The 25,809-nt window shown below is 43.9% G+C and overlaps 1 protein-coding gene across 2 annotated transcripts in view; it reads right to left on the bottom strand.

The window, feature by feature from the left end:
* Erich1 (glutamate rich 1) overlaps positions 1 to 25,809 on the bottom strand; it is a 65,855-nt gene that overhangs the window by 6,185 nt on the left and 33,861 nt on the right. The window contains exons 4-6 of one of the 2 annotated variants that reach the window (XR_009055690.1): positions 5,832 to 6,275; positions 2,796 to 2,990; positions 1,430 to 1,681 (exon numbers count right to left, since the gene is read on the bottom strand). Coding sequence is in view for 1 of the 2 variants with exons in the window: in XM_057752845.1 (XP_057608828.1) it covers positions 1,590 to 1,681; positions 2,796 to 2,990; positions 5,832 to 6,275 (731 nt within the window). In the remaining variant the exon portion in view is untranslated. Of the gene's footprint in view, positions 1 to 943; positions 1,682 to 2,795; positions 2,991 to 5,831; positions 6,276 to 25,809 lie in introns of those variants that run through there. The other variant, XM_057752845.1, reaches the window with a different exon arrangement.

Raw genomic sequence — 25,809 nt, 5'->3', positions numbered from 1 at the left:
GGCCTTAACTGGAACTTGCCATAGTTCCAGTTTCATCTGAAAGCTGTCATGGTTGAAAGCGGATCGATGAGTTGGTTTTCATCTTGACAACAAATGCTTCATTCATTTAGACAATTAAATCCAATAAAAATGCTAAATCTATAAATCTATTTTCATTGTCAAGTTCTGGCGCAAACTTTGTTTTGATATCATAAAAGACTAGAGATAACATGTTTCAAGTCATATCTGGCCTCAACTTAGCTATCTTACTCGTGAGAAGTAAGTGATACTGGCAGTCAGTGCAGCTTTAAGGCGTTTCTGGAATCGGCAATGACTTAATCTTTGATTCTTATGAATGTCAGTCTTGATGATTTGTATGATGTTGTCCATTTTTTAATGATTCTATGTATACATTTCTTGATGTAGTATGCCAGGATACCTCATTAAATGTAAATTTTGGGTGGAAATTGTATCAACTTCAATTAGTTTTATAAGTCCCTCTCTTTTATCTGTCACCAGGAAACCAACAATAACTATACAAGGTATGCTGATAATGGACAAAAATTGTCACTTTAACTTCTTTTTTATGTGCATAAATGTTTTTCTTGTATGCATATATATACACCATGTGCATGTCTGGTACCTACAAAAGTCAAAAGAAGGCATCTGACCCCCTGGAATTGTGAACCAAAATGGGGGTACTAGGAACTGGAGCTGGGTCCTCTGCAAGATTAGCAACTGCTCTTACCCTGCTGAGCCTCTCTCTACAGCACCTGCTTCAACATCTTTTATTGCTCATATAAACCTTTTGATTTAGCTGTGTCCTTTAATACAACTAAAGCAACCATTTCTTTAGTGGCATTGTATTAATTCCCAATACCTCTAGTTGAATGGCACGGATTGCATTAGCAAGGCCATGAATAGAATTGAAAAAACACCTCTGCACTCCAGACTTCTTTTGAGAGACTGTCCCATTTCCTCAGTTTGTCTGGCTATAGTCTACCGAGACAAGCTCTCCTTAGAAACCTCTCCCTTTTCAGTGTACATTATATCCGCCATGATTTCTTGCTACAGGCGTGCTGGGGTACAGACGCGCACAACTGCAGCAGCTCCATTATATCCGCCATGATTTCTTGCTACAGGCGTGCTGGGGTACAGACGCGCACAACTGCAGCAGCTCTGGGTTGCAGGGCTTGGATTCCAGGCAGCACAGCACTGCTATTTCTACATGCCGAGCCACCTCCCTGGGCACTAGGGTTTTCAGACACAGGGTGGTTTTTAATAACAAATATGATAACTTCAAATTATATTGCTTATTTAATAAAATGTCCGTTTTTAATTATTGTGGACACCAGAAAAAATCCAGTGATATGTAGTAATTCAATACGTATGTAACAATAAGCAAGTGAAACGCTTCGATTTTACCCCAGTTTCCCACCTAATACCTTACCTACTATATACAGCACAGAAATAAATAATAAGGTAGAAATGTCTTCAATGTCTCCAGTGTTTGACTCACACAGAAAATAAATCTTTCTGTACAGGAATGAAGTTCAGTCCGTGACATATTTGTATTTAACACCTTCTTGTTAAAGAGCAGACAGATCTTCTTAAAGAGACGCTGCTTCATTCACTGTTTTCTTCTCAGGAAGAATATGTGTGATCCAATAGTTAAAGAAGGCGGAGATCACTCTGGCATGGTCTGTACGGCAAAAACAAAGTCAGAACAAAGAAACAAAAAAAAAAATAAAATCATAAATACTAATTATGAGGTTTTAGCCCTCGGGCCCAGAGAACACCCGAAACAATCTAAGAAATGCTATCTTAGAATATTGCTTAGAAATATACAGCAATAAGCTGACAGTGGCACAGTGCAAAGGGAAACAGAAAGGAAATGGAAGTTCATGTCCAGGAAAGAGATAAATCCTAAGTGGCGTACCGGGAGCTGGAGTCTTCGGCCTTCAGGATGGCAATGCTGTGCCACGACAGCCAAAACTCGGCCGAGGGGACGGAGTTCATCTCTACACACCTGCCAGCCCTCCAGGCCCTTCCCAAGGGGCCAAGACTTTTCTTGAGCACCAGGTTTTACAATCACCCCAAGTGGCATGTGAGCCACAGGTCCCAGAAAAGACACATCTCCTAGAGTTTAGTTTAGGGTGGTTCTACCCCTAAAGATTGCAGCTAGAGAGAACACGAGACAGCCCTAAGCCTGGAGGTAGAGGTTGGGGCAGAGGGGACCCCTCCACAGCTCTGGCCCAATCCCAGGGCTCCCCTTGATTTGGTCCATATGATGCTTTACTTCTAAACTACATAGTATATAGTATCTGGGAGACCTGGTGCTGGTGTGTGTGTGTGTGCGTGAAAATTCCCCTTTATTTCACACAGGCCCTCTGAGATGCTATTTGTTTTTTGCCTATGGACAAGGTGTTTGAGCTCTCTGTGTCTTTTTCTGTGTTGGGATAATGCAAGGAAGCTTCACAGCGAATTTGCGTACAGGGAAGTGGAGTGCAGACACCCCTACTTGCAAGATTGGAAGACAGAAAACTTCACCCTCTACCAAATTGGCAGGGCAGAAAAGAGGAAAACAAAATGAATTATTCCACTTCCAATTAAACTTAAGAGCCCCCAAAACTGGTAACCTAAAGGCCAAAAATTAGGTGGCACATATGTTTTTGCATACATTATGAGACATCTTTTTATGCCAACCAGAAGCACACGGAGCCCCTTTTTCTGAAGGTTCCATTCTAGGTCTTGTGAGTATCTTTACTTCACACTCTTCTCTGGGGAAACCGTGGAGTGGATGCTGCGGTACTTACCAGGGGGCATTGCACAATGCTCTGGGAACATCTTTAGAGCGCTCTGCAGCCTCTTGGTGTCCTGCAGGAGCAGCAGAGTTTTCAGGTGGTCCAGGATGAGCACGTCTGAGGGGGGCATGCTCCGAGACTCGAGGAGGTGAAGCAGCTCTTCAGTTGTTTCTACACACACTGCGGGATCGAAGTCTTTGGAAGTTTCTGAAAGGAGACCCACAGAATCCTAGTTTCAAGATAAACTTCACTTCTTTCAGAGTCCTCAAATACACCTTCCACTTGCGATGAGATGCGGGAAACATAACAAGCTTCCAGGAGAGAACTGGGATAGGACTATGGGAAGAAAGACGAGTGCATGCCACTATTGGCACGACACCGGAAATCTGGCTTGTGTGTAGCTGATTGTTTAAACAGCTTCCAAGCATAACACAATGATGCCCTGAGTGACAGACAACAGCAGGGAAAGACAGATAAGGAAACTACGCTCAAAGGCAGCAACAGAATGAGAGTTCTGGCTGTTTAGCACAAATCAAGAAAAGCCACCTGAGAGGCCAGCTTTGTTCTCCGAAAGGTCCACTGATCTAGGTGTCTGTCTTGGAAAGACAATAGGTCTTTTTTTCTTTGGCTCTTTTAAACTTTCTATTTATTTACTTATTATTTTAGTCAGCACACTAAGCAATGGATTTCACTTCATGTTCACATGCACCCTGGTTCTTACTTGCCCCATCGCTGCCTCTGCCTGCTGCCATCACTGCTCTTTCTGGTCCCTAATCAGTCGTTCCTTCTTCAGCTTCCATGTCACTTGGTTTCCTTCCATACCCTCTGCTGTCCCTCCCTCCCCACTTTCTTTGGATCTCTTCCTCCACCTTACAGTCCCCTCTCTACTTCCATGTCCTGGACACACACACACACATATTAAAATTTAGATTTCCATATGGGAAACACAATTGCAGTATCTGTATATCTGAGTCTGGCTTGCTTCACTGAACATTGTGATGGTCTTAGTTTCAGTTTCCTGGAAGGGTCACAGCTTCAACCTTCTTGCAGCTGGATACAATTCCATAGCAGTATGGACCATATTTGCCAGCTTCAGGGTTTTCTGTGTCACCAGCTTCCTGTGGTTGATGGTGGGTGTGCTTATATGTGACACCATCTGTGTCAGTCCTTGTGGCTGTTTGAATATGAATGGCCAACATAGGCTCAGAGATTTGAACGCTTGGTCACCAGGGAGAGGTGCTCTTGCTGGAATAGGTGTGGCCAGAGGGGAGGAAGTGTGTCACTGGAAGTGGGCTTTGAGGTTTCAGAAGCTCAAGCCAGGCCCTGTGTCTCTCTCTTCCTGCTGCCTGCAGATCTGGGTGTAGAAACTCTCAGCTCCTTCTCCAGCACCATGTCTGTCTGCATGCTATCATGCTCCACTCCATGACAATAATGGACTGAACCTGTGAACTGTAAGCCAGTTCCAATTAAATGTTTTCCTTTAAAGGCATTGCCGCGGCCATGGTGTCTCTCCACGGCAACAGAAACCCTAACTAAGACTGTCCTGCTGGAGCCTATATGGCCTTTATCACTTTGAAAAGCTCAGCTGTCGTCTCCAGGAACACTTCCTGTTCTGCCTGCCGTCTTCCCGAATTACAGCTGTCTGAGTGTCAGACCTGCTGTGTGTGGGGGCATTTCACACACACATCATTACACAGTTACCTCTCACATGACTGCACACTTCTCAGTGGTACTCTCAAGAACATTCACTGTCTGGCTGGCATCGACATCTAGTACACCCACACCTCTTCCTAGATGCCCCAGTGATGCCATCCAACTGGGAAAGCAAACTTTCAGTGCATCTTGTTCTGAATGTGACCACAGTGGATGCTGATTGGCACCAGTTCCTTCTGGTCCTTAGGTCAGTTGCTCATCAAACAGTATGAAAATGAGCAATTGTCAACCAGGAGAATAGAATTTATTTTTTTCAGATCCTATATAAATATATATGCAGTTATTCAAAAACGCTTACTGAAAACTCAGGCCAGCAGGTTGTATATGAAAAGGAAAAAGCCAGTGTGCCTCTAGGAAAAGCTGTGGCTCGTTCACTTCTCTGCAGCTAATAAAAACGAGCAGCCGGTCCAAGCAGCCAGCTGAAATGGTCTGCTTTCAGAAACACAGCCTCCAACACCAACACATCCCAGAGCCTGACTTGAGAGATGCAAAGCTCATAAGCCCAATCCACATGTGGGAACCCCAACTTCATGGGGGCACGAGGGAGCCCCAACTTCATGGTGGGAACCCCAACTTCACCACAGGAGCCTAACTTCATGGCAGAAGTCCAACTTCATGGTGGGAACCCAAACTTCATGGCAGGAGCCCAACTTCACAGTGGGAACCCCAAGTTCATGGTGCCGGCTGTTGTTTCCCACAAGGTGCACAGGAGAAACAACATGTAGGAACCGTGGACGAATACAGTTTCATGTTAGAAAGAATTGAAATGTTCTGGGTTTTGACTTGAAACTTACTGTTTACTTGGAATACGGTGAAGGCTGATCCCAATTATCAACTAGAATCAGCTGCGAGATGGCCCTCTGGGCAAGTCCATGGTGGGTTATATCAGTTAGGGCCAATTACAATGGGAAGATCCACCCACTGTGGTTAGGTACCCTTTCAGATTGGCATCCTGGACTGGAGAGCGAGAGAGAGGGAGAGAGAGACAGAGCGAGACAGAGCGAGAGAGAGAGGAAGACAAACATCCACTGCTCCCTTCTTCCTGACTGTCGCTATAGGATCAGCAGCCTAAAGCTCCCCTGCTCTGACTTCCCTACCCTGATGGCCTTTCTTCATTATATGTAAAATGACATATAAAGGCCAGTAAGTCCCCTTCTTCCTTAAGTTTCTTTTATCAGACATCTTATCAGAGCAATGTGAAAAATAACTAAGACTCATACTTTAATGCGTTTTATACAGTAACAATTGAAACATTTTACGACACTTAGTTATTTTCCTAATACTGGGTGGCTGCCACCATTCAAAGGAAGACATGGGTAGGAGGGACACCCTTACCATCATAAAAATAAATTTCTTGTGTTGACCTGAGAAAACTCAGGATGCTGTCGGCCTTGCTGTTGGCAAGCTCAATGTCTTCCTGGGTGGCGTCTGTGATGGAGCCCTCCTGGTCCTCCTTGGTCTCTCCCCCTGTGATACCGTCCGCTTCCGCCTCACTGTCGCTCTCGGGCTGATACAGGAAACTGATCCCACAGGGCTTGGTGATGGAGCCGGCTGCTTTCTTCCGCCTAAGCTGCAGCTTCTTTTTCAGCTTCTTTCTTTTATTTTTGCTCATCGTGGGGGCATCTGGAAGCTGGGGGTGCACTTTCTCTTGCAAAAGCCCTGGCTGTGTCTCTACTTCTGTTTGCTTTAGAACAACATCATTGAGGTTTTGAATATTTTTCTTGGATTTGCGCCTTCTAATTCTTTTCCTTTTTGGTTGATCCTGAAGATCTGGCTCTCCTGAAAAATTCAAATACAGTAATTTTGAGTATAATAGAATCATAGCAATCATATTTAACTTAAATACATTTTCTACCAGGATTTTTATAGTTTCAGTACAAAGGCATTTAAACAACTTACTTCAGTGATTCTCAACTTTACTTTCAGTGATTACTTCACTTAGATATTAGTCTAAACTACAATTCATATGAATCTCCATCTTTATTTCCTCATCCTACAAAAAATATCCATACCCACGGCTGTGAGAACTATGACATTTAGACTGTTTTTAGGGATACAGTTGTTGCTTTATTAGTGCAAAATTTAATCTCCCATGGCCCTGGAATAAAAGCATATGAACTAGACTTATTTATTTACTTAATTGTTTTTCTTGAGATGGGGCTTCCTATAGAGTTGATAGCAGGGTGGCTTTAAATTTGAGATCTTTAGCCTCTAGCTGTCCGTCTTCAGAATGCGAGTGTTGTCTCCTGAACAGGAATAGACATTTACACGTTTTCCGTTCTAAGAGTTGCAGGAGCTAGTGTGAACAACCCATCAATCAGGCACACAGAAATATCTCAGGAGCAGCAAAGCCCTACACAGGGACAGGGGAAAAAATACTGCACACGAGATTGGGTGGGAGAACACCCAGTAGAGGCATTGTTACTAATGCGAGGGAGGGCTGACCGTGCAGGACTGACTCCCAAAGAATGGATGGAGAATATGGAGACTGTTGAAGAATGTATATGGAGACTGCTGAATGTATACGGAGATGGTTGGATGTATATGGAGACTGTTGGATGCATATGGAGACCGTTGGATGCATATGGAGACCGTTGGATGTACATGGAGACTGCTGAAGAATATATATGGAAACTCTTGGGAGTGTATGTAGACTCTTGAGACTACATATGGAGACTGAAAAAATATGACACAAAATTCTGCATTCCATCACACATATATCTTACATGTTTGAAGGTCACTAAGCACACAGGCCACAGACACAACAATCTTCTCATCACAGGTAATTCATGCACTTGGGCCCTGTCTGACCACACAACTGCAAAGCTTGTCTACACCTTGTGCTCTGGTGTTCAGACAATTCTGTTTTAAGACATTCTTGCTTGCGATTTCTGAGCTCTACACTATTGAGAAACCAAGGTTAACCTAAGTGCTGCCTACTGACCCCACAGGAAACTACCTGTCAGTGGCTCTTCCTCTGCTTGCACACTAGCATCCTTATGTGCAGCTGACTTGCACGGAAATGCGAGGGCAGTTCCGGCACACTCTGTGCACCTGGAAGATGCACAAGATCTCTTCCAGTGAGCGTGAACCCTGCTCTCTCCCACCTCACATGGATCATCCCTCAGCTTGGTGCCCTTGTCGGGTTAGATGCTGTGTTGGGGGAATGGTGAACAATCTCATTGCTATTTTTGAATGAGAGTTCTCAGTTTTCTCCTGACACACTTAGCAACGGTATCTATGAAACCCACTGCTACCTCAAACTTGACACAAGGCCAGAACTACGCCTCATAAAATCGTGGTATTAGATTATGGGCTAGCTCATAAATTGCTCCCCTTAATCACCAGAAGACTTCTGAATAGAGTGTTCTGCCATTTCATCTGCTAGTATGAACTGATATCAGGGGCCAATGCTGATTTCAAGTATCTTTGAATTTTTGACCATGAAATGGTCTATTAAATATTCATGGCCCCAAAGTGACTACTGTTTATGGAACTATTTCTCTCGGGTTCATTTCACAATAGAAAAAAATATTCCTGGTGTCTTTATAAATATTAAATGTCATTAATTTGGAGAACAGAATCCACAGATATTCTATCGTCTCAAAGGAAGGATGTATCTGGGAGCCAGTGTGAACGGTCCCCAATGTGTAAGTCCTGATTGCTCACTATGGAGGGTGGGCAGAGGCTCCTCAGTTCTCCAGCTATTTGTGGGTACCTCCCCTCTGGAAGCCACCTCCAGGACTACAGCTAGTTGCCACCTTTGTTCTCTATGTTTTATTTTGTTTTCAAGTGGTCATCCCATAATATGAATGGCTGTCACATTGAGAATGATTACAGCATTGATCTGCTATTTAAGAAAAGACTAGGAAGTAGTTGTTTTAAAAGGTGGCAACAGCAAAACAGCTTTCAAATGATGCACTTACCATACCGTGGTCTTGGTGTCTCTTCACAGCAATAGAAACCCTAAGACAGGCCACACCTCCTAATCCTTCCCAAAGAGTTTCACCAACTTGGGATCAAATATGCAAACTCTTGAGTCCATGGGAGTCATTCTCATTCAAACCATCACAGAACGGGGAGAGCAGGGAAAAAAACTTGAACAAAATCTTAATGATACTAATAAAAAGATTCCCATGATAGAAAATGTTGTGGAATATTATTTTAACTAGGCAAAGATATGTGACATGTGTTTATGCTGCAGAATATTACTTTAACCGTGTAAAGGTGTGTTGCTTTTCTTTCTGCTGCATTTGCTCAATTATGAAAAGAAGTGTGACATTTGCTTCACCTTGCCTGCCGAAGACACCCAATTGCTCTAATAAAGAGCTAAAAGTCAAAAGCTAGACAGAGAGAAGGGTAGGTGGGGCTGGTGGGCAGAGAGAAGAAACAGGAGGAGAAATCTAGAAAAAGAGAAGAGAGAAGAAGGAAGAGAGAATGAGTGATATGCCTGGAGCAAGAAGCCAGGCAAACACCAGTCAACAGACACAGAGAAGCAGTGGAGTAAGATATACAGACGTAAGAAAGGTAATAAGCTCCAGGACAAAACATAGATAAAGAGAAACAAGTTCTTTTAAGTTAAAAGACTTGGGTAGAAACATGTCTAAGCTAGGCTGAGCATTCAAAGCCAATAATGTCTCTATGTCATGGTTTGGACACTGGTTGGTGGCCCAAAAGAAATAGCCTAGCACAAGAAAATATTTGGGAAATTTTGACACTACTATATGACAAGGTCTTAGATCCAATTAAAATCAAGAAGGAAAACACAAAACATGATAAGGAACAGCTACAAGACCTCTCTACTGTCAAACACCATGCTGGCATGTTAAAAACCTTCCCATACTTAGAAAGAACGCTATCCTGGCCATTTGCTTGTGGCTCAGCTCCATCTTAGGACCCAGGCAAAATAAAGGGAGAACAGAGACTGCGGGCATGAGACTCACACTGCTGCATATAAAGGAAATTCCAAAGTGTGAGACAAGCTTTTTACTAACAGGCAAGGGCACAACTAAATGAGAAAGGTATAGTCCATCGGAGATAAAAAGTGTGCTTCCATTACATTTCTGCATGGATCCCTAATCAGGAATGGAGTAAAGGTCCCAGACCAACTCCCAACATAAAAAGTCACATGACCCCCATCTTAGGGTTTCTATTGCTGTGAAGAGACACCACGACATGGCAACTCTTATAAAGGAAAACATTTAATTGTGGTGGCTTGCGTATAGTTCAGAGGTTTAGTCCATTATTGTCATGGACACATGCAAGGCAGCATGCAGGCAGACATGGTGCTGAAGAAACTGAGAGATCTTGATCCACAGGCAACAGGAAGGGCTTGTCACACTGATGTGGCTTTAGCATAGGAGACCTCAGAGCCCACCCCCACAGTGACACACTTCCTCCTCCAAGGCCACATCTGCTCCATCAAGGCCACGCCTCATAAGAGTGCCACTGCCTTTGGGGGACATTTTCCTTCAAACCATTACAACCCTACCCAAAGCCCCAGGGCCAGGATCAAAGGACAGAAGGCGGAGTTGGGGCTTCGCAGGTTGGCAGAATCGAGGTCAGGGTCCTAACGGGATGCGAGAGGACTTGTGAGGGATATGTTCATCTAGATCTTTGATGGTGACTTTAGGAGCGACACACTGTACCTTGGCTTCTGCACTGTGCCCTGGTCCCACAGGATTGCTGCATAGACTTCATGTGCTAATATGAGCTAAGACAAGCTGAGGAAGTGGATGAACCCTGGGGAGCCCAGTGAGGTGGCTCCGTCTTTTGCATTTGTTGTGGCTATGCACTCCTAGGTTGTAGAATTTCCCAGGTTTAGAGAGCACAAAACACTGTATAAAATATATTACATATATGTTCATACAGGAAAACTGTAGCCTCCATCTTAGTTAAAATACACGCCTAAGGCAGTGTTGCTCACACATATTTTGGCAACTGAGAAAATAAGATGTGTGTGCAAATTTTCATATAGTAGGTAAAGAGAAACACTTTCTTGGGATTTGGGAATCTTACAGGCCTTTGGGGGAAACTACCTTACGGAAGAAAATATAAGGACACTGGCAAAGATGTGCCTGACAACAGTCAGCGTCACAACAAACACGGCCCGTTCACCTGGAAGGCACTGGCCTTCAGTCTACTTGGACAAGCCTATTTCTCAGAACCCTGCTTTTCACTGTGACACCTTTTCCACAATGACCTTGAGGACATTCCTTGACTAGAAGTCATATTTTCACCGAGGTGGAAAAGCCCTTTGACAAAGAATCTCTCAAGTCTCCTGACCTTTCTCCAGAGCCCACCTGTGAATGTTTACCTCCCCACACCTGCACAGCTAGCATAGCTTATCTACCCCTACAGCTCCAAGGTGAGTCTGCTCACTTGCCTTACCCTCAGCAAGAATCCTGTTAGGTTGGTTTGACCACACTCCTTCTCACTCATCCCTGCCGTTTTCTTAGTGATACACACCCACACACTCATATTCTCAAACCCCCCCCCCCATTCCCTAACTCGAAACCCTCACTTAGGCTAAGTATACTCTCCCCTTCCCCGCACACACCTGGGAGGCTCCCGTGCAGTGACCCCTGTAGCTGTTAAGATGGTCTTAAACACAAATCTGCCATAAATAAGCAGCATGAATGATTTTTAAAAATACTATGACATAACTTACAATTACAACCCATGAATTTCCCCAAAATCTCACTAGAGGGAACTGACCATGCCTGTGTTCTTAGAAAAACCCAAGGTAAGAATTATTAAAAAACAAGATGCTGAAGGATTATGACACAATTCAGTTTCAACTTAGTTTCTGATGTAATTCTCTCCAATACTTTACATTTCTCAAAGAAAAATTATATATATATGAATATATCTATACATAAACATATATGTATAGATATATGTCTGATGCAAATACTTATATATCAAGTATTTTCATGTAAGAAAAGACAGATGAATCATGGAAAATCTTAATTTTTTTAAAAAAAGGCTTTTTTATAACCCTGTATATCCTAGATATTTCATTATAACCCTTGGCAGGGCTACTTTGCTCAGGAATTCTACAGAATAACCAAGTCACAGGTTTGATTCCTGAGGAAGTCAGGTTTCCACAGAAGACGTCGAGCAATGCAAAGTGAGCGCTGTGTATCAGGAGTATTATTACAGCCCAGGAGCCTGCTTCTAAAGAACAGGCCGCAGGGACCACAGTGCGTGTGTGGCCGCGGGACACGAGTGCTGACAGTCATGGCTGATGTACGACACGCGGGACTGAAGCCTGCTCCTTGGGCTCTAGTGTGGATGGCTCCATCTGCCTTCCCCATCTCTCTGCTTGTCAGGCATCACTGGGCGACAGACACATCAGGACTCCTGGAGCCCACACTGAACCTCTCTTCAGCTTTGTGTCACCAAGCTTTAATGGCGGGCCCTCAGCAGGAATCCTCCCTTGACCGTCCAAGTGACCTCACACTCCCAGTGTGGCTTCCCATTAGCTCTGAAATATCTGAGTAGCGCTGTCCTTCTGTAATGGGGAACTGCCTGCATGGTAGCCACTGGCTGCAAGAAAAAGCGTATGTGCTTCAAGTGTGGTTGGCGTGACAGGAGGGACAACATGTATATCTAACCTTCCCTAATCAAGCACAAGAGCCACACGTGGCCAGAGGCAGCTGTGCTGGACAGGCTGATGGGGGAAAGCGTACAAAGCGTGTCCGGGGACATTAGCTAGAGTTTTGAGTAGAGACAAAAAGCAAGTATTGGAAAGGCAACTGTCTCATCAATTAAGTAATACCTTTCACCAGATAGCCAAAGATGGTTTCTGTTTTAAAAGCACATGAGAAGCCAGTGTATTGCTTCCTCTGTGTCCCTATAACACCACCACCAACGCTACCAGCAGTTTAACGGAGAGATGTGGGCTCTTGCAGAGCATCGTGGTCGTGGGAGTGTGGAGGAAGCTGTTCACCACTTCTTGGCAGGCAGTATTTACAAAAGGCTGGCAACACTGGAAGGTGTCAGGCTAAGACATCTAGGGATGCCCCCACCTCTACAGCAAGGCCCCACTTCCTGCCTTTCTCCACCTCCCAATAGTACCATCATACGAACCCATCAGAGGATTAATCAATGGATTAGCTCAGAGTTCTTCAGACCTGTCTTTGGAAACCCTTTCACAGACACACCAAGAGGTCTGACTAATGTCCCAGAGATTTCTTAATCCAACTAGGATGATAATACAAATTAGCTATCACACAAAATCAATTTCAGTTAATTCACAAACTGAAATGTGAATTTCTAACCTTACTGACCTAGCACTGGGGCAAGGAAAACAAGCAGTGCACACAGAACCCTGGACAGGAAGCCTGGGATGACGGTCACCAGGACTTTGACCACAAAGGAGACAGAATTACAACCCAGCTCACTTAACTACAGGCCTTTAAGGCAGAGTTAATAGCATGCTTCTTTTTTTAAAGTAACGATAGATTGGAATTCCTGCTCACTGCACGTCAGAAGTGTCAGATATGGCCACAAGAAAGGGTTTCCTGTTTTTTCCCAAAGGAAGCAGTGGCCTGCTCCTTAGCAGATGGCTGCTGAGTACAGGTTTCGTTTTTAAACCCAGACCTGGGAGCTCCATTCTTCGGTTCTATTTCTTTACAGCAGAAGTGCATGCTAAATGCACATGAATGCCCTATGAGAACAGCTGTTGATTCTGACCTCTAAAGCTATGTTCCTGATTCTTTGTCTGGAAATGATCTGCTATCAGAAGAACTCAAGTTGGTTCAGCCTATACTGGGTGACAGTCCCATCTTCTAAGCTGCCACCCCAGCAGGGTGCTCCAGTGTGCCTCCTTCCCTAGCACTTCTAGAGTACTGAGGTCTTTCTCCAGGCCTGGGACTCTTTCCTTTCAACTGTTAGGAAGGATGAGCCCGTCTCTTGCTACAGGAAGAGCTACAGAGACCATTCAGTCAACTAAAGTCTGAATTGAGTCTGTACTAAGTCTGCTGGCAACTGCCTGGAGAGAAACACTTCTCACAAAGCAGCAATAAATTTTTTACAGGGAGCTTTTAAAGGCAAAGAACAGAAAAACTACATTCTGGTTGGCAATTGCAGGGGGAATAAAGCGAGCAAGCAAGCAGTTTAATAGAAGCCAGAAACATGCAGTTAGCTGGGACATTTCTTTTTCTTTTATTATTATTACTTTTACATTTTTAATTTTTATTGAAAATAGATTATTTTCTTATACACTACATCCTGATTATAGTTTTCCCTTTCTCTGCTTCTTCCAGTTTCTATCCAGTTTGAGATCAACTCCCTTTCTGCCTCTCATTAGAAAAGAACAGACTTCTAAGAGAACAACCAAACACGACAGAATAAAATATACTATGATAAACAAAAACTTTCATATTGAAGTTGGACATGGCAACTCAACAGGATGAAAAGAATCCCAAGAACAGGGACAGAGCCAGAGACCCACTCCTTCTCACAGTCAGGAGTCCCATAAAAATACTAAGTTAATAGCTATAGTGAATTCTCAGAGGACCTGGTGAGAACCCACGCAGGCCCTGTGCGTGCTGTTTTAGTCTCTGTGAACTCATACATGCCTTGCTTAGCTGATTCAGAGAGCCTTGTTCTCCTGGGGTCCTCCATCCCCTCTGGCTCTTACATTCCTTCTGCCTCCTGCAGCGTTTCCTGAACTTTGAGGGGGAGGGACTTGATAGAGACATCCCATTTAGACTCTTTTTGCATAATGTCTGGCTGTGGGTCTCTGCATCTGTTCCTCTCTGATGATGACCTGATAAGGCACTGATCATGAGAGTAGCAGAGTATCAGTAGGAGTCATTTTATTGATTTATTTTTAGACCAGTCATATTTGGTTTTACCCTAGGTCTCTGGGCTATCTACTCTTTGGTTTTTGGTTACTCAAGCAGTGTCAGGGATGGGTCCCTTCTCAGGGAGTGGGCTTTAGAGCAAATCACACTGATTTCCTATTTCCACAAGTTCTGTGCCCTAGCAAATTTTGCAGGCAGGATAGATTGTCAAAGGTTTTGTAGCTGGATCTGTGTCCATGTTTCTCTTTTGGTAGCCTGCAGAGTACCTTCCTGCAGCAAGGAGACCAGAACTTAGGAGTGAAGGCTCCATGTGGGCACCAGTTTGAGTTCTTCTCCATGTTCAATGAGTTGTGTGAATGTTGATCTCAGTAATAGGGTATTATTGTCCATTTGCAGAGAGCAACCTTCGTCTTAGCATCTGCCTTGGTTGTTTGGGGATTTCCACAGGACCACCCTCCCCCCCCCCCCCCCCCCCGCCCTGGCCCAAAACTCAACTGAATACAATGAAGTACCACGGCTGGAAGCCTGGCCCAGCCACAAGAGAAGGCCAGGTAAGACTCTGTATCCCCACACCTATCACTAGGGGTCCTCACTAGGATCGCCCTTCTGGATTCCAGGAAGTCCCCACACCATTCCCCAAACGTCCTCCAATTCCAGCCGTCTCTCCCTCCATCACACCTGATTCTTCCTGCTCTGGTCCCCACCTGCCCCCCCAGTCTATCCAAAAAATTTATTCTTTTTTCCCTTCCCAGGGAGATCCACATGTGCCCCTTAGAGCCCTTCTCTTTACCTAACCTTTTTGGGTTGTAGCTTGGTTATCATTTACTTAACAACTAATATCTACCTACAAGTGAATTCATACCATATTGTCTTTCTGGGTCTGGGTTACCTCACTCAGGATGATTTTTTTTCTAGTTGCACCCATTTTCCTACAAATTTCATGATGTCATTTATTAATTAATTCAATTAATACTCCATTGTGTAAATGTACCACATTTTCTTATCCATTCTTTGGTTGAAGAACATCTAGTTTTTTTTCCAGTTTCTGACTATTATGAATAAAGCCATCATGAACATAGTCGAGCAAGTGTCCTTGTGGTAGGATGGAGTGTCCTTTGGGTATATGCCTAAGAGTGATGTAGCTGGATCTTGAGGTAGATTGATTCCCAGTTTTCTGAGGAGCCACCATATTGATTTCTAGAGTGGCTGTACAAGTTTGCACTCCTATCTGCGGCAGAGGAGTGTTCCCCTTGCACACAAGTTTGCATTCCTATCTGCGGCAGAGGAGTGTTCCCCTTGCACACAAGTTTGCACTCCTATCTGCGGCAGAGGAGTGTTCCCCTTGCACACAAGTTTGCACTCCTATCTGCAGCAGAGGAGTGTTCCCCTTGCTCCACATCTTTGCCAGTATGAACTGTCACTTGTGTTATTGAGCTCAGCCATTCTGACAGGTATAAGATGGAATCTCAAAGTAGTTTTGATTTGCCTTTTCCTGATGGCTGAGATTGTTGACTATTTCTTTAAGTGTTTCTCAGTCATTAGAGATTCCTCTACTGAAAATTCTCTGTTTAGATCAGTACCCCTTTAAAAAGTTGGATTATTTAGTTTTCTGATATCTAGTTTCTTGAGTTCCTTATATTTTTTGGATACTAGTCTGCTATTGCATGTGGAGTTGGTAAAAATCTTTTCCCATTCCGTAGGCTGCCACTTTGCCTGACTGACAGTGTTCTTTGCCTTACAGAAGCTTTTCAGTTTCATGATGTTCTATTTATTAGTTGTTGATCTTAGTGCCTGTGCTATTGGTATTCTGTTCAGAAAGTCATCTCCTGTGCCAATGAGTTCAAGATAGACAAACCCTTATCCAAAAATATACACTGGAAAAAAGACAGCATCTTCAACAAATGGTGTTGGTCAAACTGGAAGTCTACATGCAGAAGAATTCAAATAGATCCATATTTATCACCCCGCACAAAACTCAACTCCAAATGGATCAAAGACCTCCACATAAAACTAGATACACTGAACCTGATACTAGAGAAAGTAGGGAATAGTCTTGAGCTGGGACTTTTTGGTCCTGAGTTCCTGAATGGGGTTTAGTTTTTCCCACCAGACTTTTCATGATGGGGGTAGAAAAGGTGTATGTGGGGTCATTTTCAGGTTCAACCAAAGACGGCTCCAGCTGAGACAAAATAGAGAAAACTTTGCTTTGTCACATCTCCTAGTCACTGTGGGTAGGCAGGGGACTAACTTTCATAGTGGCCAGCTGGCTCACAAGGCTGTCATGACTTGATGTATGCAGAGATATAGATCACCCAGGTCACTCCCATCCTAGTTCTGAGGAGCCCGTGCTTACCCCTTCCCCATCCTACTGTTTGCCTGAACAGAAATCAAAGATCTCAACTATTCCCTCCGCTCTAAACACCCAACGTTTCCAGCGCTTTCACTAAAACTGGCATGCTTATGTTCAGCATTCAGAGGAATCTCATAACCTAACTCTTAGATCCTAACAGAACCTCGCCATTCAGACAGAAGCATACACGAGAAGATGAACAACAGCTACTCACTGAGCTCCTGAAGTGGGCTCGCACCAGCAGAGCACGTGCCCAGACAGCTACTCTGCTGAGGCTCACTGTCCTCGCATCTGCAAACTGGTGTTCACCCTCTGAGTACAACCACACATCTGGATTTCTGTGGTAAGCCATCATATCTGAAGGGTTTTGGTTTTTTTTTTTATATTTATTTATTTATTATGTATACAACATTCTGTCTGTGTGTATGTCTGCAGGCCAGAAGAGGGCACCAGACCTCATTACAGATGGCTGTGAGCCACCATGTGGTTGCTGGGAATTGAACTCAGAACCTCTGGAAGAGCTGGCAATGCTCTTAACCACTGAGCCGTCTCTCCAGCCCCCGGGTTTTGGTTTTTTAATAATCATTTGGTTTATTTGCTTGTTTATACAAATGATTAGAAAATATTGATTATCATGAAATAACTGTTTCATAGAATTTGCAAACTTGCACATGATGCTTTCTCTCAGTTTAAATGTAAGAATAAGTTTTAGAATTCTTCCGTAGGTTCTAATTAAGACTGTTAAATATTCAAGCACACTCTCCCACTACAAGTTACAACATCTCTTAAAAGAACATCTCAGAAGTGCTCAGCTTTGAGGACTGGAGATGGACCAGTAAGCTTATGATGGGACCAAATGGTGCAAATCACAGATGATTCTGTTTCTAGGCCCACAAATTGCAGTTCTTTATCTACAATAACAAAGTGATAAAAACATTCATTTAGTATTGAGCACGATCAAGCAGATGACACAGGAAAGAAACAACATAAATCAAATACATGGAGATTGTTTAAAAACAGAGCAGTGGAGAGGATAAAATAAACAGAAATAAAAGACCTCATTTTATAAATTACATCAGTGACTTCAACCTTCATCCTTAGATGCTTGCCTCAGTGAGGAATGGTGTGGAGTTCCTGATGAATAAATAGTGACTGGAGGTCTCAAACAGCCCAGAAAGCAACAGTGGCCCCCTGCCACAGATGAGTACACTGGTCTGCACGGACAGTGACAGTGAGTCACTATATGCCCTGTCTGTTTGGTTTGAATGTCAAATGTACCCCCAACAGGCTCGTGTTTGAACGTTTTCCCCTTGGGAGGTCACGGAACCAGTGTAAGCGAAATGACCAGTGGAGGTAGGTTACTGAAGGTCACCGCGGACAGAGCTTTAAGAGCCCGTCTGGCTTCTGGCCAGAGCTTTCTGTCCCCTGCTGGTGCCATGTGGCAGGCTGTCACTGCGGGCTTGCCACACGCTATTGGGCCCACTCCTGCTGCCCCGCTTTCCACACGCTGGACTGTATCCTCTGAACTGTAAGCCAGGAGAAATCTTTCTTTCTCTAAGTTGTATCTTTCAGGTCATGTGACGAGAAAAGCAGCTAATAGACTACTCCTGACTGGGATCTGCAGGGCGTCTGGGAGTTATTCTCAGAGCTTACAGAACTGCCATGAGATGCACTTGACCCTGGCCAAGGGTCTGGCACTAGTTCTAGATGTGCTAGAGGAGGAAGTGTGTTGTCAGAATCCTGAAGAAGGGTGTCTGAACTCTCTTTTATCATTTCTAAATAAAGACCACATCAGAAGGCTCTGTGTGTGTGTGTGTGTGTGTGTGTGTGTGGTGTAGGTGGGTTTTTCTTCAGGACCATTGGCCATGCTCTCATTACGTCATCTCTATTTTCCCATCCTGCTTCCTCTGTAGCTGGCTGGTGACTGCCTTTCTTCTTCCCAAGCTCTCTCTGTCCAGAAGTCCCGCTATACCTCCTGACTAGCTATTGGCTATTTAGCTTTTTATTAAAACCAATCACAGTGATAGATCTTTACACAGTGTAAACGAATATTCTACAAATGTGTGTGTGTGTGTGTGTGTGTGTGTGCGTGTGCAAGAGAAAAAGAGAGAGAGGGAGAGACAGAGAGAGAGAGAGAGACAAAGATAGAAGAATACTAGAAACAAAGGGGCATTAGATGTAGTCAGTAAAATATATCTATATCTGCGGAGGGTAAAGCCATCATTACTGGATTTAATGCAGCTTGGCTTTTAATTTCAAATGTAGAGTAAATAGGCATTCATGGTCTTAGCTAGGACCCGGGGTGACACTCAGTGGAGGAGTGCTTTTTGTAGGCTTGTAAAGTCCTGGGTTTGCTCTTTAGTTTCTCAAAACAAACCAACCCCAGTGTTTACACGAGTTCCCCCATTTTGAGACTGTGTACTATGCAGCTCCGTCTGGTCTTGAATTTGAGATTCCCCACGACTCTGTCTTCTGGGTGCTGCTGGGTAAGTTCCTGTACATTATGCAAAGCATAAAATGACTGTAACACTGTCCTTCTTATGTATAGCCTTCTTAATTTAAAAACATATACATGCCATCTATGATCTTTTTTTCTAGTAAAACCTTACAGCAAAACTTAGAAAAAATAAATAGGCTTATAAATAAAATAAATATACTCCAAATGATGTGAATGTATCCCCATGGTTTCTGTGTTGGAAACTTAACCCCTAGTCCAACAACATAAAGAGGCAGGACCTTTGGGAAGGGGTCTGGCCATGAGAATTCTGCCTCTGTGAATGGATTCTGCCTTTACTGATGGAGTAAGCTGGTTGAATCTAGCCTCTTCTCCCTCCTGGCCATCTTGCCCTGCACTCCACCAGGGATGACACAACACCAATCAGGTGTGGCCTCTTGATCTTAAGAGTTCTCAGGTGGGCTGGAGAGATGACTCAGAGGTTAAGAGCATTGACTGCTCTTCCAGAGGTCCTGAGATCAATTCCCAGCAACCATGTGGTGGTTCACAACCTTCTATAATGAGATCTGATGCCCTCTTCTGGCCTGTAGGCATATGTGGAACACTGTATATATAATAAGTAAATCTTTTTTTTTTTTAAAAGAAGCTAATTATAAATTGCACAGCCTCTGGCATTCCTTATAGCAGCAGAAAACAAAGCCTATTTGATAAATATATTATGGAAATAGAAGAAAAATCATTGTTTTATTTGATTGCTAAAATGGAGGAATGGCTCCATGGAAACCATCTCAAGGACTCTGTGAAATAGGCAGGGGCTTTCTGGACTTCTATTTTTCCATCAAGAGAACACTCACAGGAGTTCTCAAGCTAAAGTCACCCAAGCGAAGACATAGATGTGGAGACACTTGCTAGCAGGCTCTCAGAGCTCCGGGAGGTATGCACTGGCTGTCAGCGACAGGGAGGGTAGAGTCAGGTGAGCACATCACACACAGAACAGGAGCTCTTGTGCAAGGGAGGCCATCCAAGACCAGAAAGTTGGCTATCCTGTGCATTTGAATCCACAGGGGCAATCAGCACACTCCAACGCTTGGTCAAGCCACTTCCGGCTCTTCACTATTCCTTGAAATCCACTCCTATTGTATGTTTTCGCTGCAGAAATAGCTGTTCTCACCAACTGTAGTATAAACAGAACCCAGAAGGCACATCGGCCCTCAAAGTGCACACCATTCACTGGAGGTCACATAGGGCTGGACCCTACGCATGCACTTTCTGCTGGCACACAGAGGGGGAGAAGACGGTTTGTGCTAGAGCTGGCTCTCCTGTTGTCCGTATGACAAGCGCTCAGAGGCAGTGGCCGGAGAAAGTGGCTGAGGGCCTGGGCTGCACAGGAGCCCCACTGGAGCCTGTTCCAAGCACAGAGTAGAAAGCCACACCTTCCTCTGGTGCTGAGTCTCAGTGTGGGATTGTGTTGTAAATGTATCAATAGGGGCCAGGTCCGCACAAGCAGTTTTTCTCTGTATTTTGACCAGGTGTGGCTCTCTGTAATGGTCTCCATTAAGGGAGACATCCTATTTATTTATTTATTTATTTATTTAAATTTTTAAATTGACTTCCTCTTTCCCTGGTCTTCTGGCCTGGAATTTAGTCTCTAGACTTGTCTTCTTGGTCATTTCTACCATGACCTCGTTAGTCTCTCTATCCCAGTTTCTAGTCTATCAAGAGCCTCACTCCAGTGTCAGGATGTTGTGGGCTCTTTTTGTTTGTTTTGTTGTTGTTTTGGTTGCTTGTTTTACTTTTAAGGAAAATAGATAAACCAAATCAATCAGGGTCATATAAAATTAAGAATGACTAACTATAAAGAAGGACAGTTCCGGACAGCCACCTAAAACATCCCATGGCCAGCAAACTGCAGGGGTATTTGCTGCCCACACCTGCTCCTTACACCATATACAGACCGGATGCTGCATGTGGCCCAGGTCGGTTCTGGCGCTTGCAAGGTGCTCAGTCGCCTTTCACTGAAGGTGACAACCGCCTTGATCCCTTACTGCAGCTGCCCAAGCTTTGCCAATGGAGTCAAGCTGAATGAAGGAAAGAGAAGCATTCAAGACTCCATGTGTCACAGCAGAGAGCAGGCCGAGTCAAGGAGGTGATAACTAAGCGTCACCTAAGCAGCTCAGGAATCCTCGCCCAGCACTGTTCTAAGAGACGTGGGCCCTTGGGCTGTGCCAAGCAGTCTTTCGCTTGCTTTTTTATGGGATTTTATCTACATGTCCATTCAAAGCTCCAGAGGTTCACATTCTGACCCTCTGCACACAAGACAAATAAAAGCTCTAAGAAAATGTGCATGAGGGAACCAGAGAGGCTTGGCATTTATAATTTCTGAAGCATCAAGTTTGAAATGATGCTATCCCCAAGACAAACCTCTCACGACCTTATAATTAAAAAAAATAATAATCCAAATTTGCTGAAATTCTCTTAGCTGCTGTTTGGCACTGACATTCTGGATAAACCTGCTGGAGTAGAGCTAGATACTAAAAATAGCCGCAGCCTTCTGACTATCTCAGTTCGCCAGCCTCCTTTAAAGGGGCCTTGAGTTATGGGATGCAATTCAATCCAGCTCTTACTTCTGAACGACACGGAAAGAATACACGGGATATCAGAAAGGGAACGGGAATTAAAATATGACAGTCTAGACGCTGACCCTTTTATGATTTTAAATGCTAATGCCTGATAATAATTAATACTGTTCTGGTTAACTTTGTGGTTGATTTGACACTACTGGGGAGGAGGAGCCTCAGTCGAAGAACTGCCTCCGTCAGATGGCTGGTGGGCCATTTTCTCAGGCGCTCACTGATGTAGAAAGGCCCAGCACACTGTGGGCGGTGCCATCCCTAGGCACGTGAGCCTGGGCTGTGTGAGAAAAGGCAGCTGAGGAAGGAGCAGGTGAAATGCGCTCCTCCAGGCTTTCTGACTCAAGTTCCTGTCTTTGCTGTATTCTTTGGCTTCCCTGGATGGGGGACTGTAGCCCATGAGGAAATAAACCCTTTCCTCTCCCATTGGTTTTGATCAGTGTCTTATCCCAGTAACAAGGACCCTAAGGAGGACAGATGCCATCCAAGGAAAGGCTCACTTTAGCTCTTATTTAGGAAGACTTTCATTACTAAACTATGTATTTACTTTATGAACACTTGATAAGTTTGGGGACAAATATGTACGATTTAACTACTTTCAATAAGATTAATTAATTAATTTGAATTCCTCCCTGAAAAAACTCTGATACACTGAAGTAAGGTCCAATTTTTCTAGGTTAATATTTATATAAATATTTTAATTCTCTGTGTGTGAAGCTCACTAGACAAAATCCCATGACAGAGAAGGGCAAATGGGCACAAAGTCCCATCTCTAATCAAGAAGCTGTCTGCAACAAGTAAGAAAACCAGGTGTCTCCAATGGGGAGGCCCTGGGCATGTCAACCAGGGTAGACCCACAAGCTCAGGGAAGGTTGACCAACACAGAAAAGACTCCATGCCTGCTGTTTTCATTTTGTTCTGGGATTTTCATTTCTTTTCTTTCTTTTTATTTTTAAGAGAGAAAATATGAAAATAAGAAAGAAAGGTAGGTGGGGAGAGGATCTGGGAGGAGTTGAGGGAGGGAAAAGAAAAACTGAGAACAATAAGAAAGAAGAGAATGCTGTATGTAGAGTGGCTGTTCAACAGCGCTTGCTGAACGCACGAGGAAACGTGCATGTGTGTTGTTTATACGTGGTGCTCATGTTTGTTACCATGAGTGTGTAGTGAGGGTAGGTGCAGAAGCCACAGGCTGACATTAGATGGCTTTCCTCAATGGCCTTTATCTATTGTTTCCTCACGGAACCTAAAGTTCAGTGGGACGACTAGATCAGAAGAAACCTAATCACGGAGGGGAAAGAGCGCTACAAACAAAACTTCAAACCTCCAAAGAAAGAGACGGCACTAAAAATGGAAACCTCTCACATAGTGGGCTGGTAGGCTCAATTTTGTAAATTGATACCAAAGTAATTTACAGAAGCAATACAACCCCAATCAAAATAGCTACAGCATTCTTCATAGAAAAAAAGATCCTAAATTCCATGGATCCAGAAAAGACCCCAGATAGCTAAAACAATCCTCAGCAAAATGATTAATACCAGAGGGATTGCCATTCTAGACTAAGATCCATTATAGAGGCCGAGACCTGAGTAGCTGGGTCCTGGAAACCTGACTGGGGCAATGGTGAAGAAAGGACAGACACACACATGCGTGTACAGAAAACCTAGTACGGGGTGTGCCAAGTGCTCTGATGTAGATGCACTAGCAGCCTGGCAACTCAGAAGAGTCACTCAGGACTTCATCCACTCCCTATAACAGATCTATCAGAATAAACACAATGCGGTATGGGTACAAAAATAGATATGCATGCAAACAGACTAAAACAGAAGACCCAAACATTAGCATACATTACTACAAGCACTTCATGTTCAACAAGAGATCAAAAACGGACACAATAGCTTCAACAAATGGTGCTGGGAAAACTGGATGTCCCCACGCTGGAGAATTTAGAATCGTATCTACCACCCTACATAAAAATGAGCTCCAAGTGGACCTAAGACCTCCATCAGAAACCTGAAATGCTAAAATCCGCTAGAAGAAAACATAGGCAGTACCCTATAAAATATAGTCAGCAGAAAGGACTTTCTGAACAGGACCCGTTAGGCAAGGAATCAAGGCCAACGAGTGACAAGAAGTGGGAACCTTGTAAAATCAAAAAGCTTCTGCACAGCAAAGGAAACAATCAATCAAGAGCAGAAGAAACTGCAGGATGAGAAAGAATCTTTTGTTAGAGGATTAACATCTAGGATGTCCTAAAACACAAAGAGTCAAGGGGACAAATGATCCAATTAAAAATTCGGATCTAAACCGAATTCTCAACAGAAGAAATAAAAACGGTTAAGCAATACCTTAAAAAGCACTCATTACCCACAGCAATTAGGCAAATGCAAATTGAGATCTCATCTCACCACAGAATGGAGAAGATGAACAAAGCAACTGACAGTAAATTCTGGATGGGGTATGAGGCAAAGGGAGCCCTCATTCACTGTTGGTGGGCACACAAACTTGCCCGGCCACTTGGGAAATTGGTAGGGAGAGCCCCTAAGAAACTAAAACTAAATTGACCACATGACCCAGCCATACCATGTTCATTGCTGCAATCCTCACAAGAGGTAGGAAAAGCTGGCAACTCAGAAGATTCACTCAGGACTTCACCCACTCCCTACAACACCCCAAATATCCTTCAACACATGAGTGGATAATAAAAATGTGGCAACGCACCTAATGAAATACCGTTCAGCTGCAAGGAAAAATGAAGTCATGGAATTTGCAGTTAAGTGGATGGCCTAGAAAAGGTTCCATGGAGTGAACTCAGAAAGACAAATGCCAGACTTTTTCTCATCTGTGGTTCCTAAATCACACCGAATTGTCTTGCCCAGCCTAAATACAAGGGGAAGTACTTAGTTTTACTGGAACTTGATATGCCATGCTTTGTTGATACCCATGGGAGGCCTGTCCCTTTTGGAACAGAAACAGAGGAGTAGATTGAAGGGGGAAGTGGAGAAGAGATGGGGGGGAGGGGATGAGGGGAAGGGGAAGGGGAAACTGCAGTCGGAATGTAAATAAATAAATAAATAAACTTGTATCAAAATAATAAAAACTAAAACACATGAGAAGACATTTAAAATTTTAAATAAGCAAAAAGCTATAAATGTTTTATATACAATAAAATGTTCCACAAAAGGAAAAAGTCAGAAGAGGTTGAGGATGACTAGGCCTGGCCAGTTAAGTCGGACGCGTCTCAGTATGGCAGAGCTCCGATAGGAACGCAACTCTAAAGAAGGCTGTCTTAGTTAGGGTTTCCATTGCCGCAATGAAACACCACGACCAAAAAGCAAGCGGGGGAGGAAAGGCCTTATTTGGTTTACACTCCACATCACTGTTCATCACTGAAGGAAGTCAGGGCAGGAACCTGGAGGCAGGAGCTGATGTACAGGCCATGGAGGGGAGTTGTCTGCTGGCTTGCTCTCATGGCTTGCTTAGCCTGCTTTCTTATAGAACCCAGGACCACCAGGCCAGTTGTAGCACCACCACAATGGGCCGGGCCCTCCCCCATTAACCACTAGAAAAGAAAATGCCCTACAGCTCAATCTTATGGAGGCACTGTCTCAACGGAGGTTCCCTCTTTCAGATGACTCTAGCTTGTGTGTCAAGATGACATAAAATCTAGTTGGGACGAATATATTCTTGAGTTCAAGAACAAAGCAGGACAAACCACATTATTTCTTTTGTCTCCAAAGAATTAATCAGGGGAGTCTAGAATGATGTTCAACTCCCTACCTGTCAGTACAAGGGCTCAGACCACACAGGACTGAAGCAGAGGTGTAAATGTCCCTGAGAAAAGACACTGACAAAATATGGAATAAACAAACAAATGAAACAAAACTCCAGAATTGAAACAAGGATGGCCCAGGCCAGAGCAATCCCTACGTGACTCACATCTCTAAGTGTGAAACTGTGCAGCGGCCATGCTGGAACCCTGCCTGTTGCTGATGCACTGGAGGTAATAATGCTGATACCCCGAACAGCGGAGGTGATATTCACAACCTAGGACACGCTACAGCTG

The sequence above is a fragment of the Chionomys nivalis genome, chromosome 20, assembly GCF_950005125.1.
Source record: "Chionomys nivalis chromosome 20, mChiNiv1.1, whole genome shotgun sequence".
Classification (NCBI taxonomy): Eukaryota; Metazoa; Chordata; class Mammalia; order Rodentia; family Cricetidae; genus Chionomys; species Chionomys nivalis.
The sequence above is the reverse complement of the archived record's forward strand: the minus strand, read 5'-3'. Positions and strand labels throughout refer to the sequence as shown.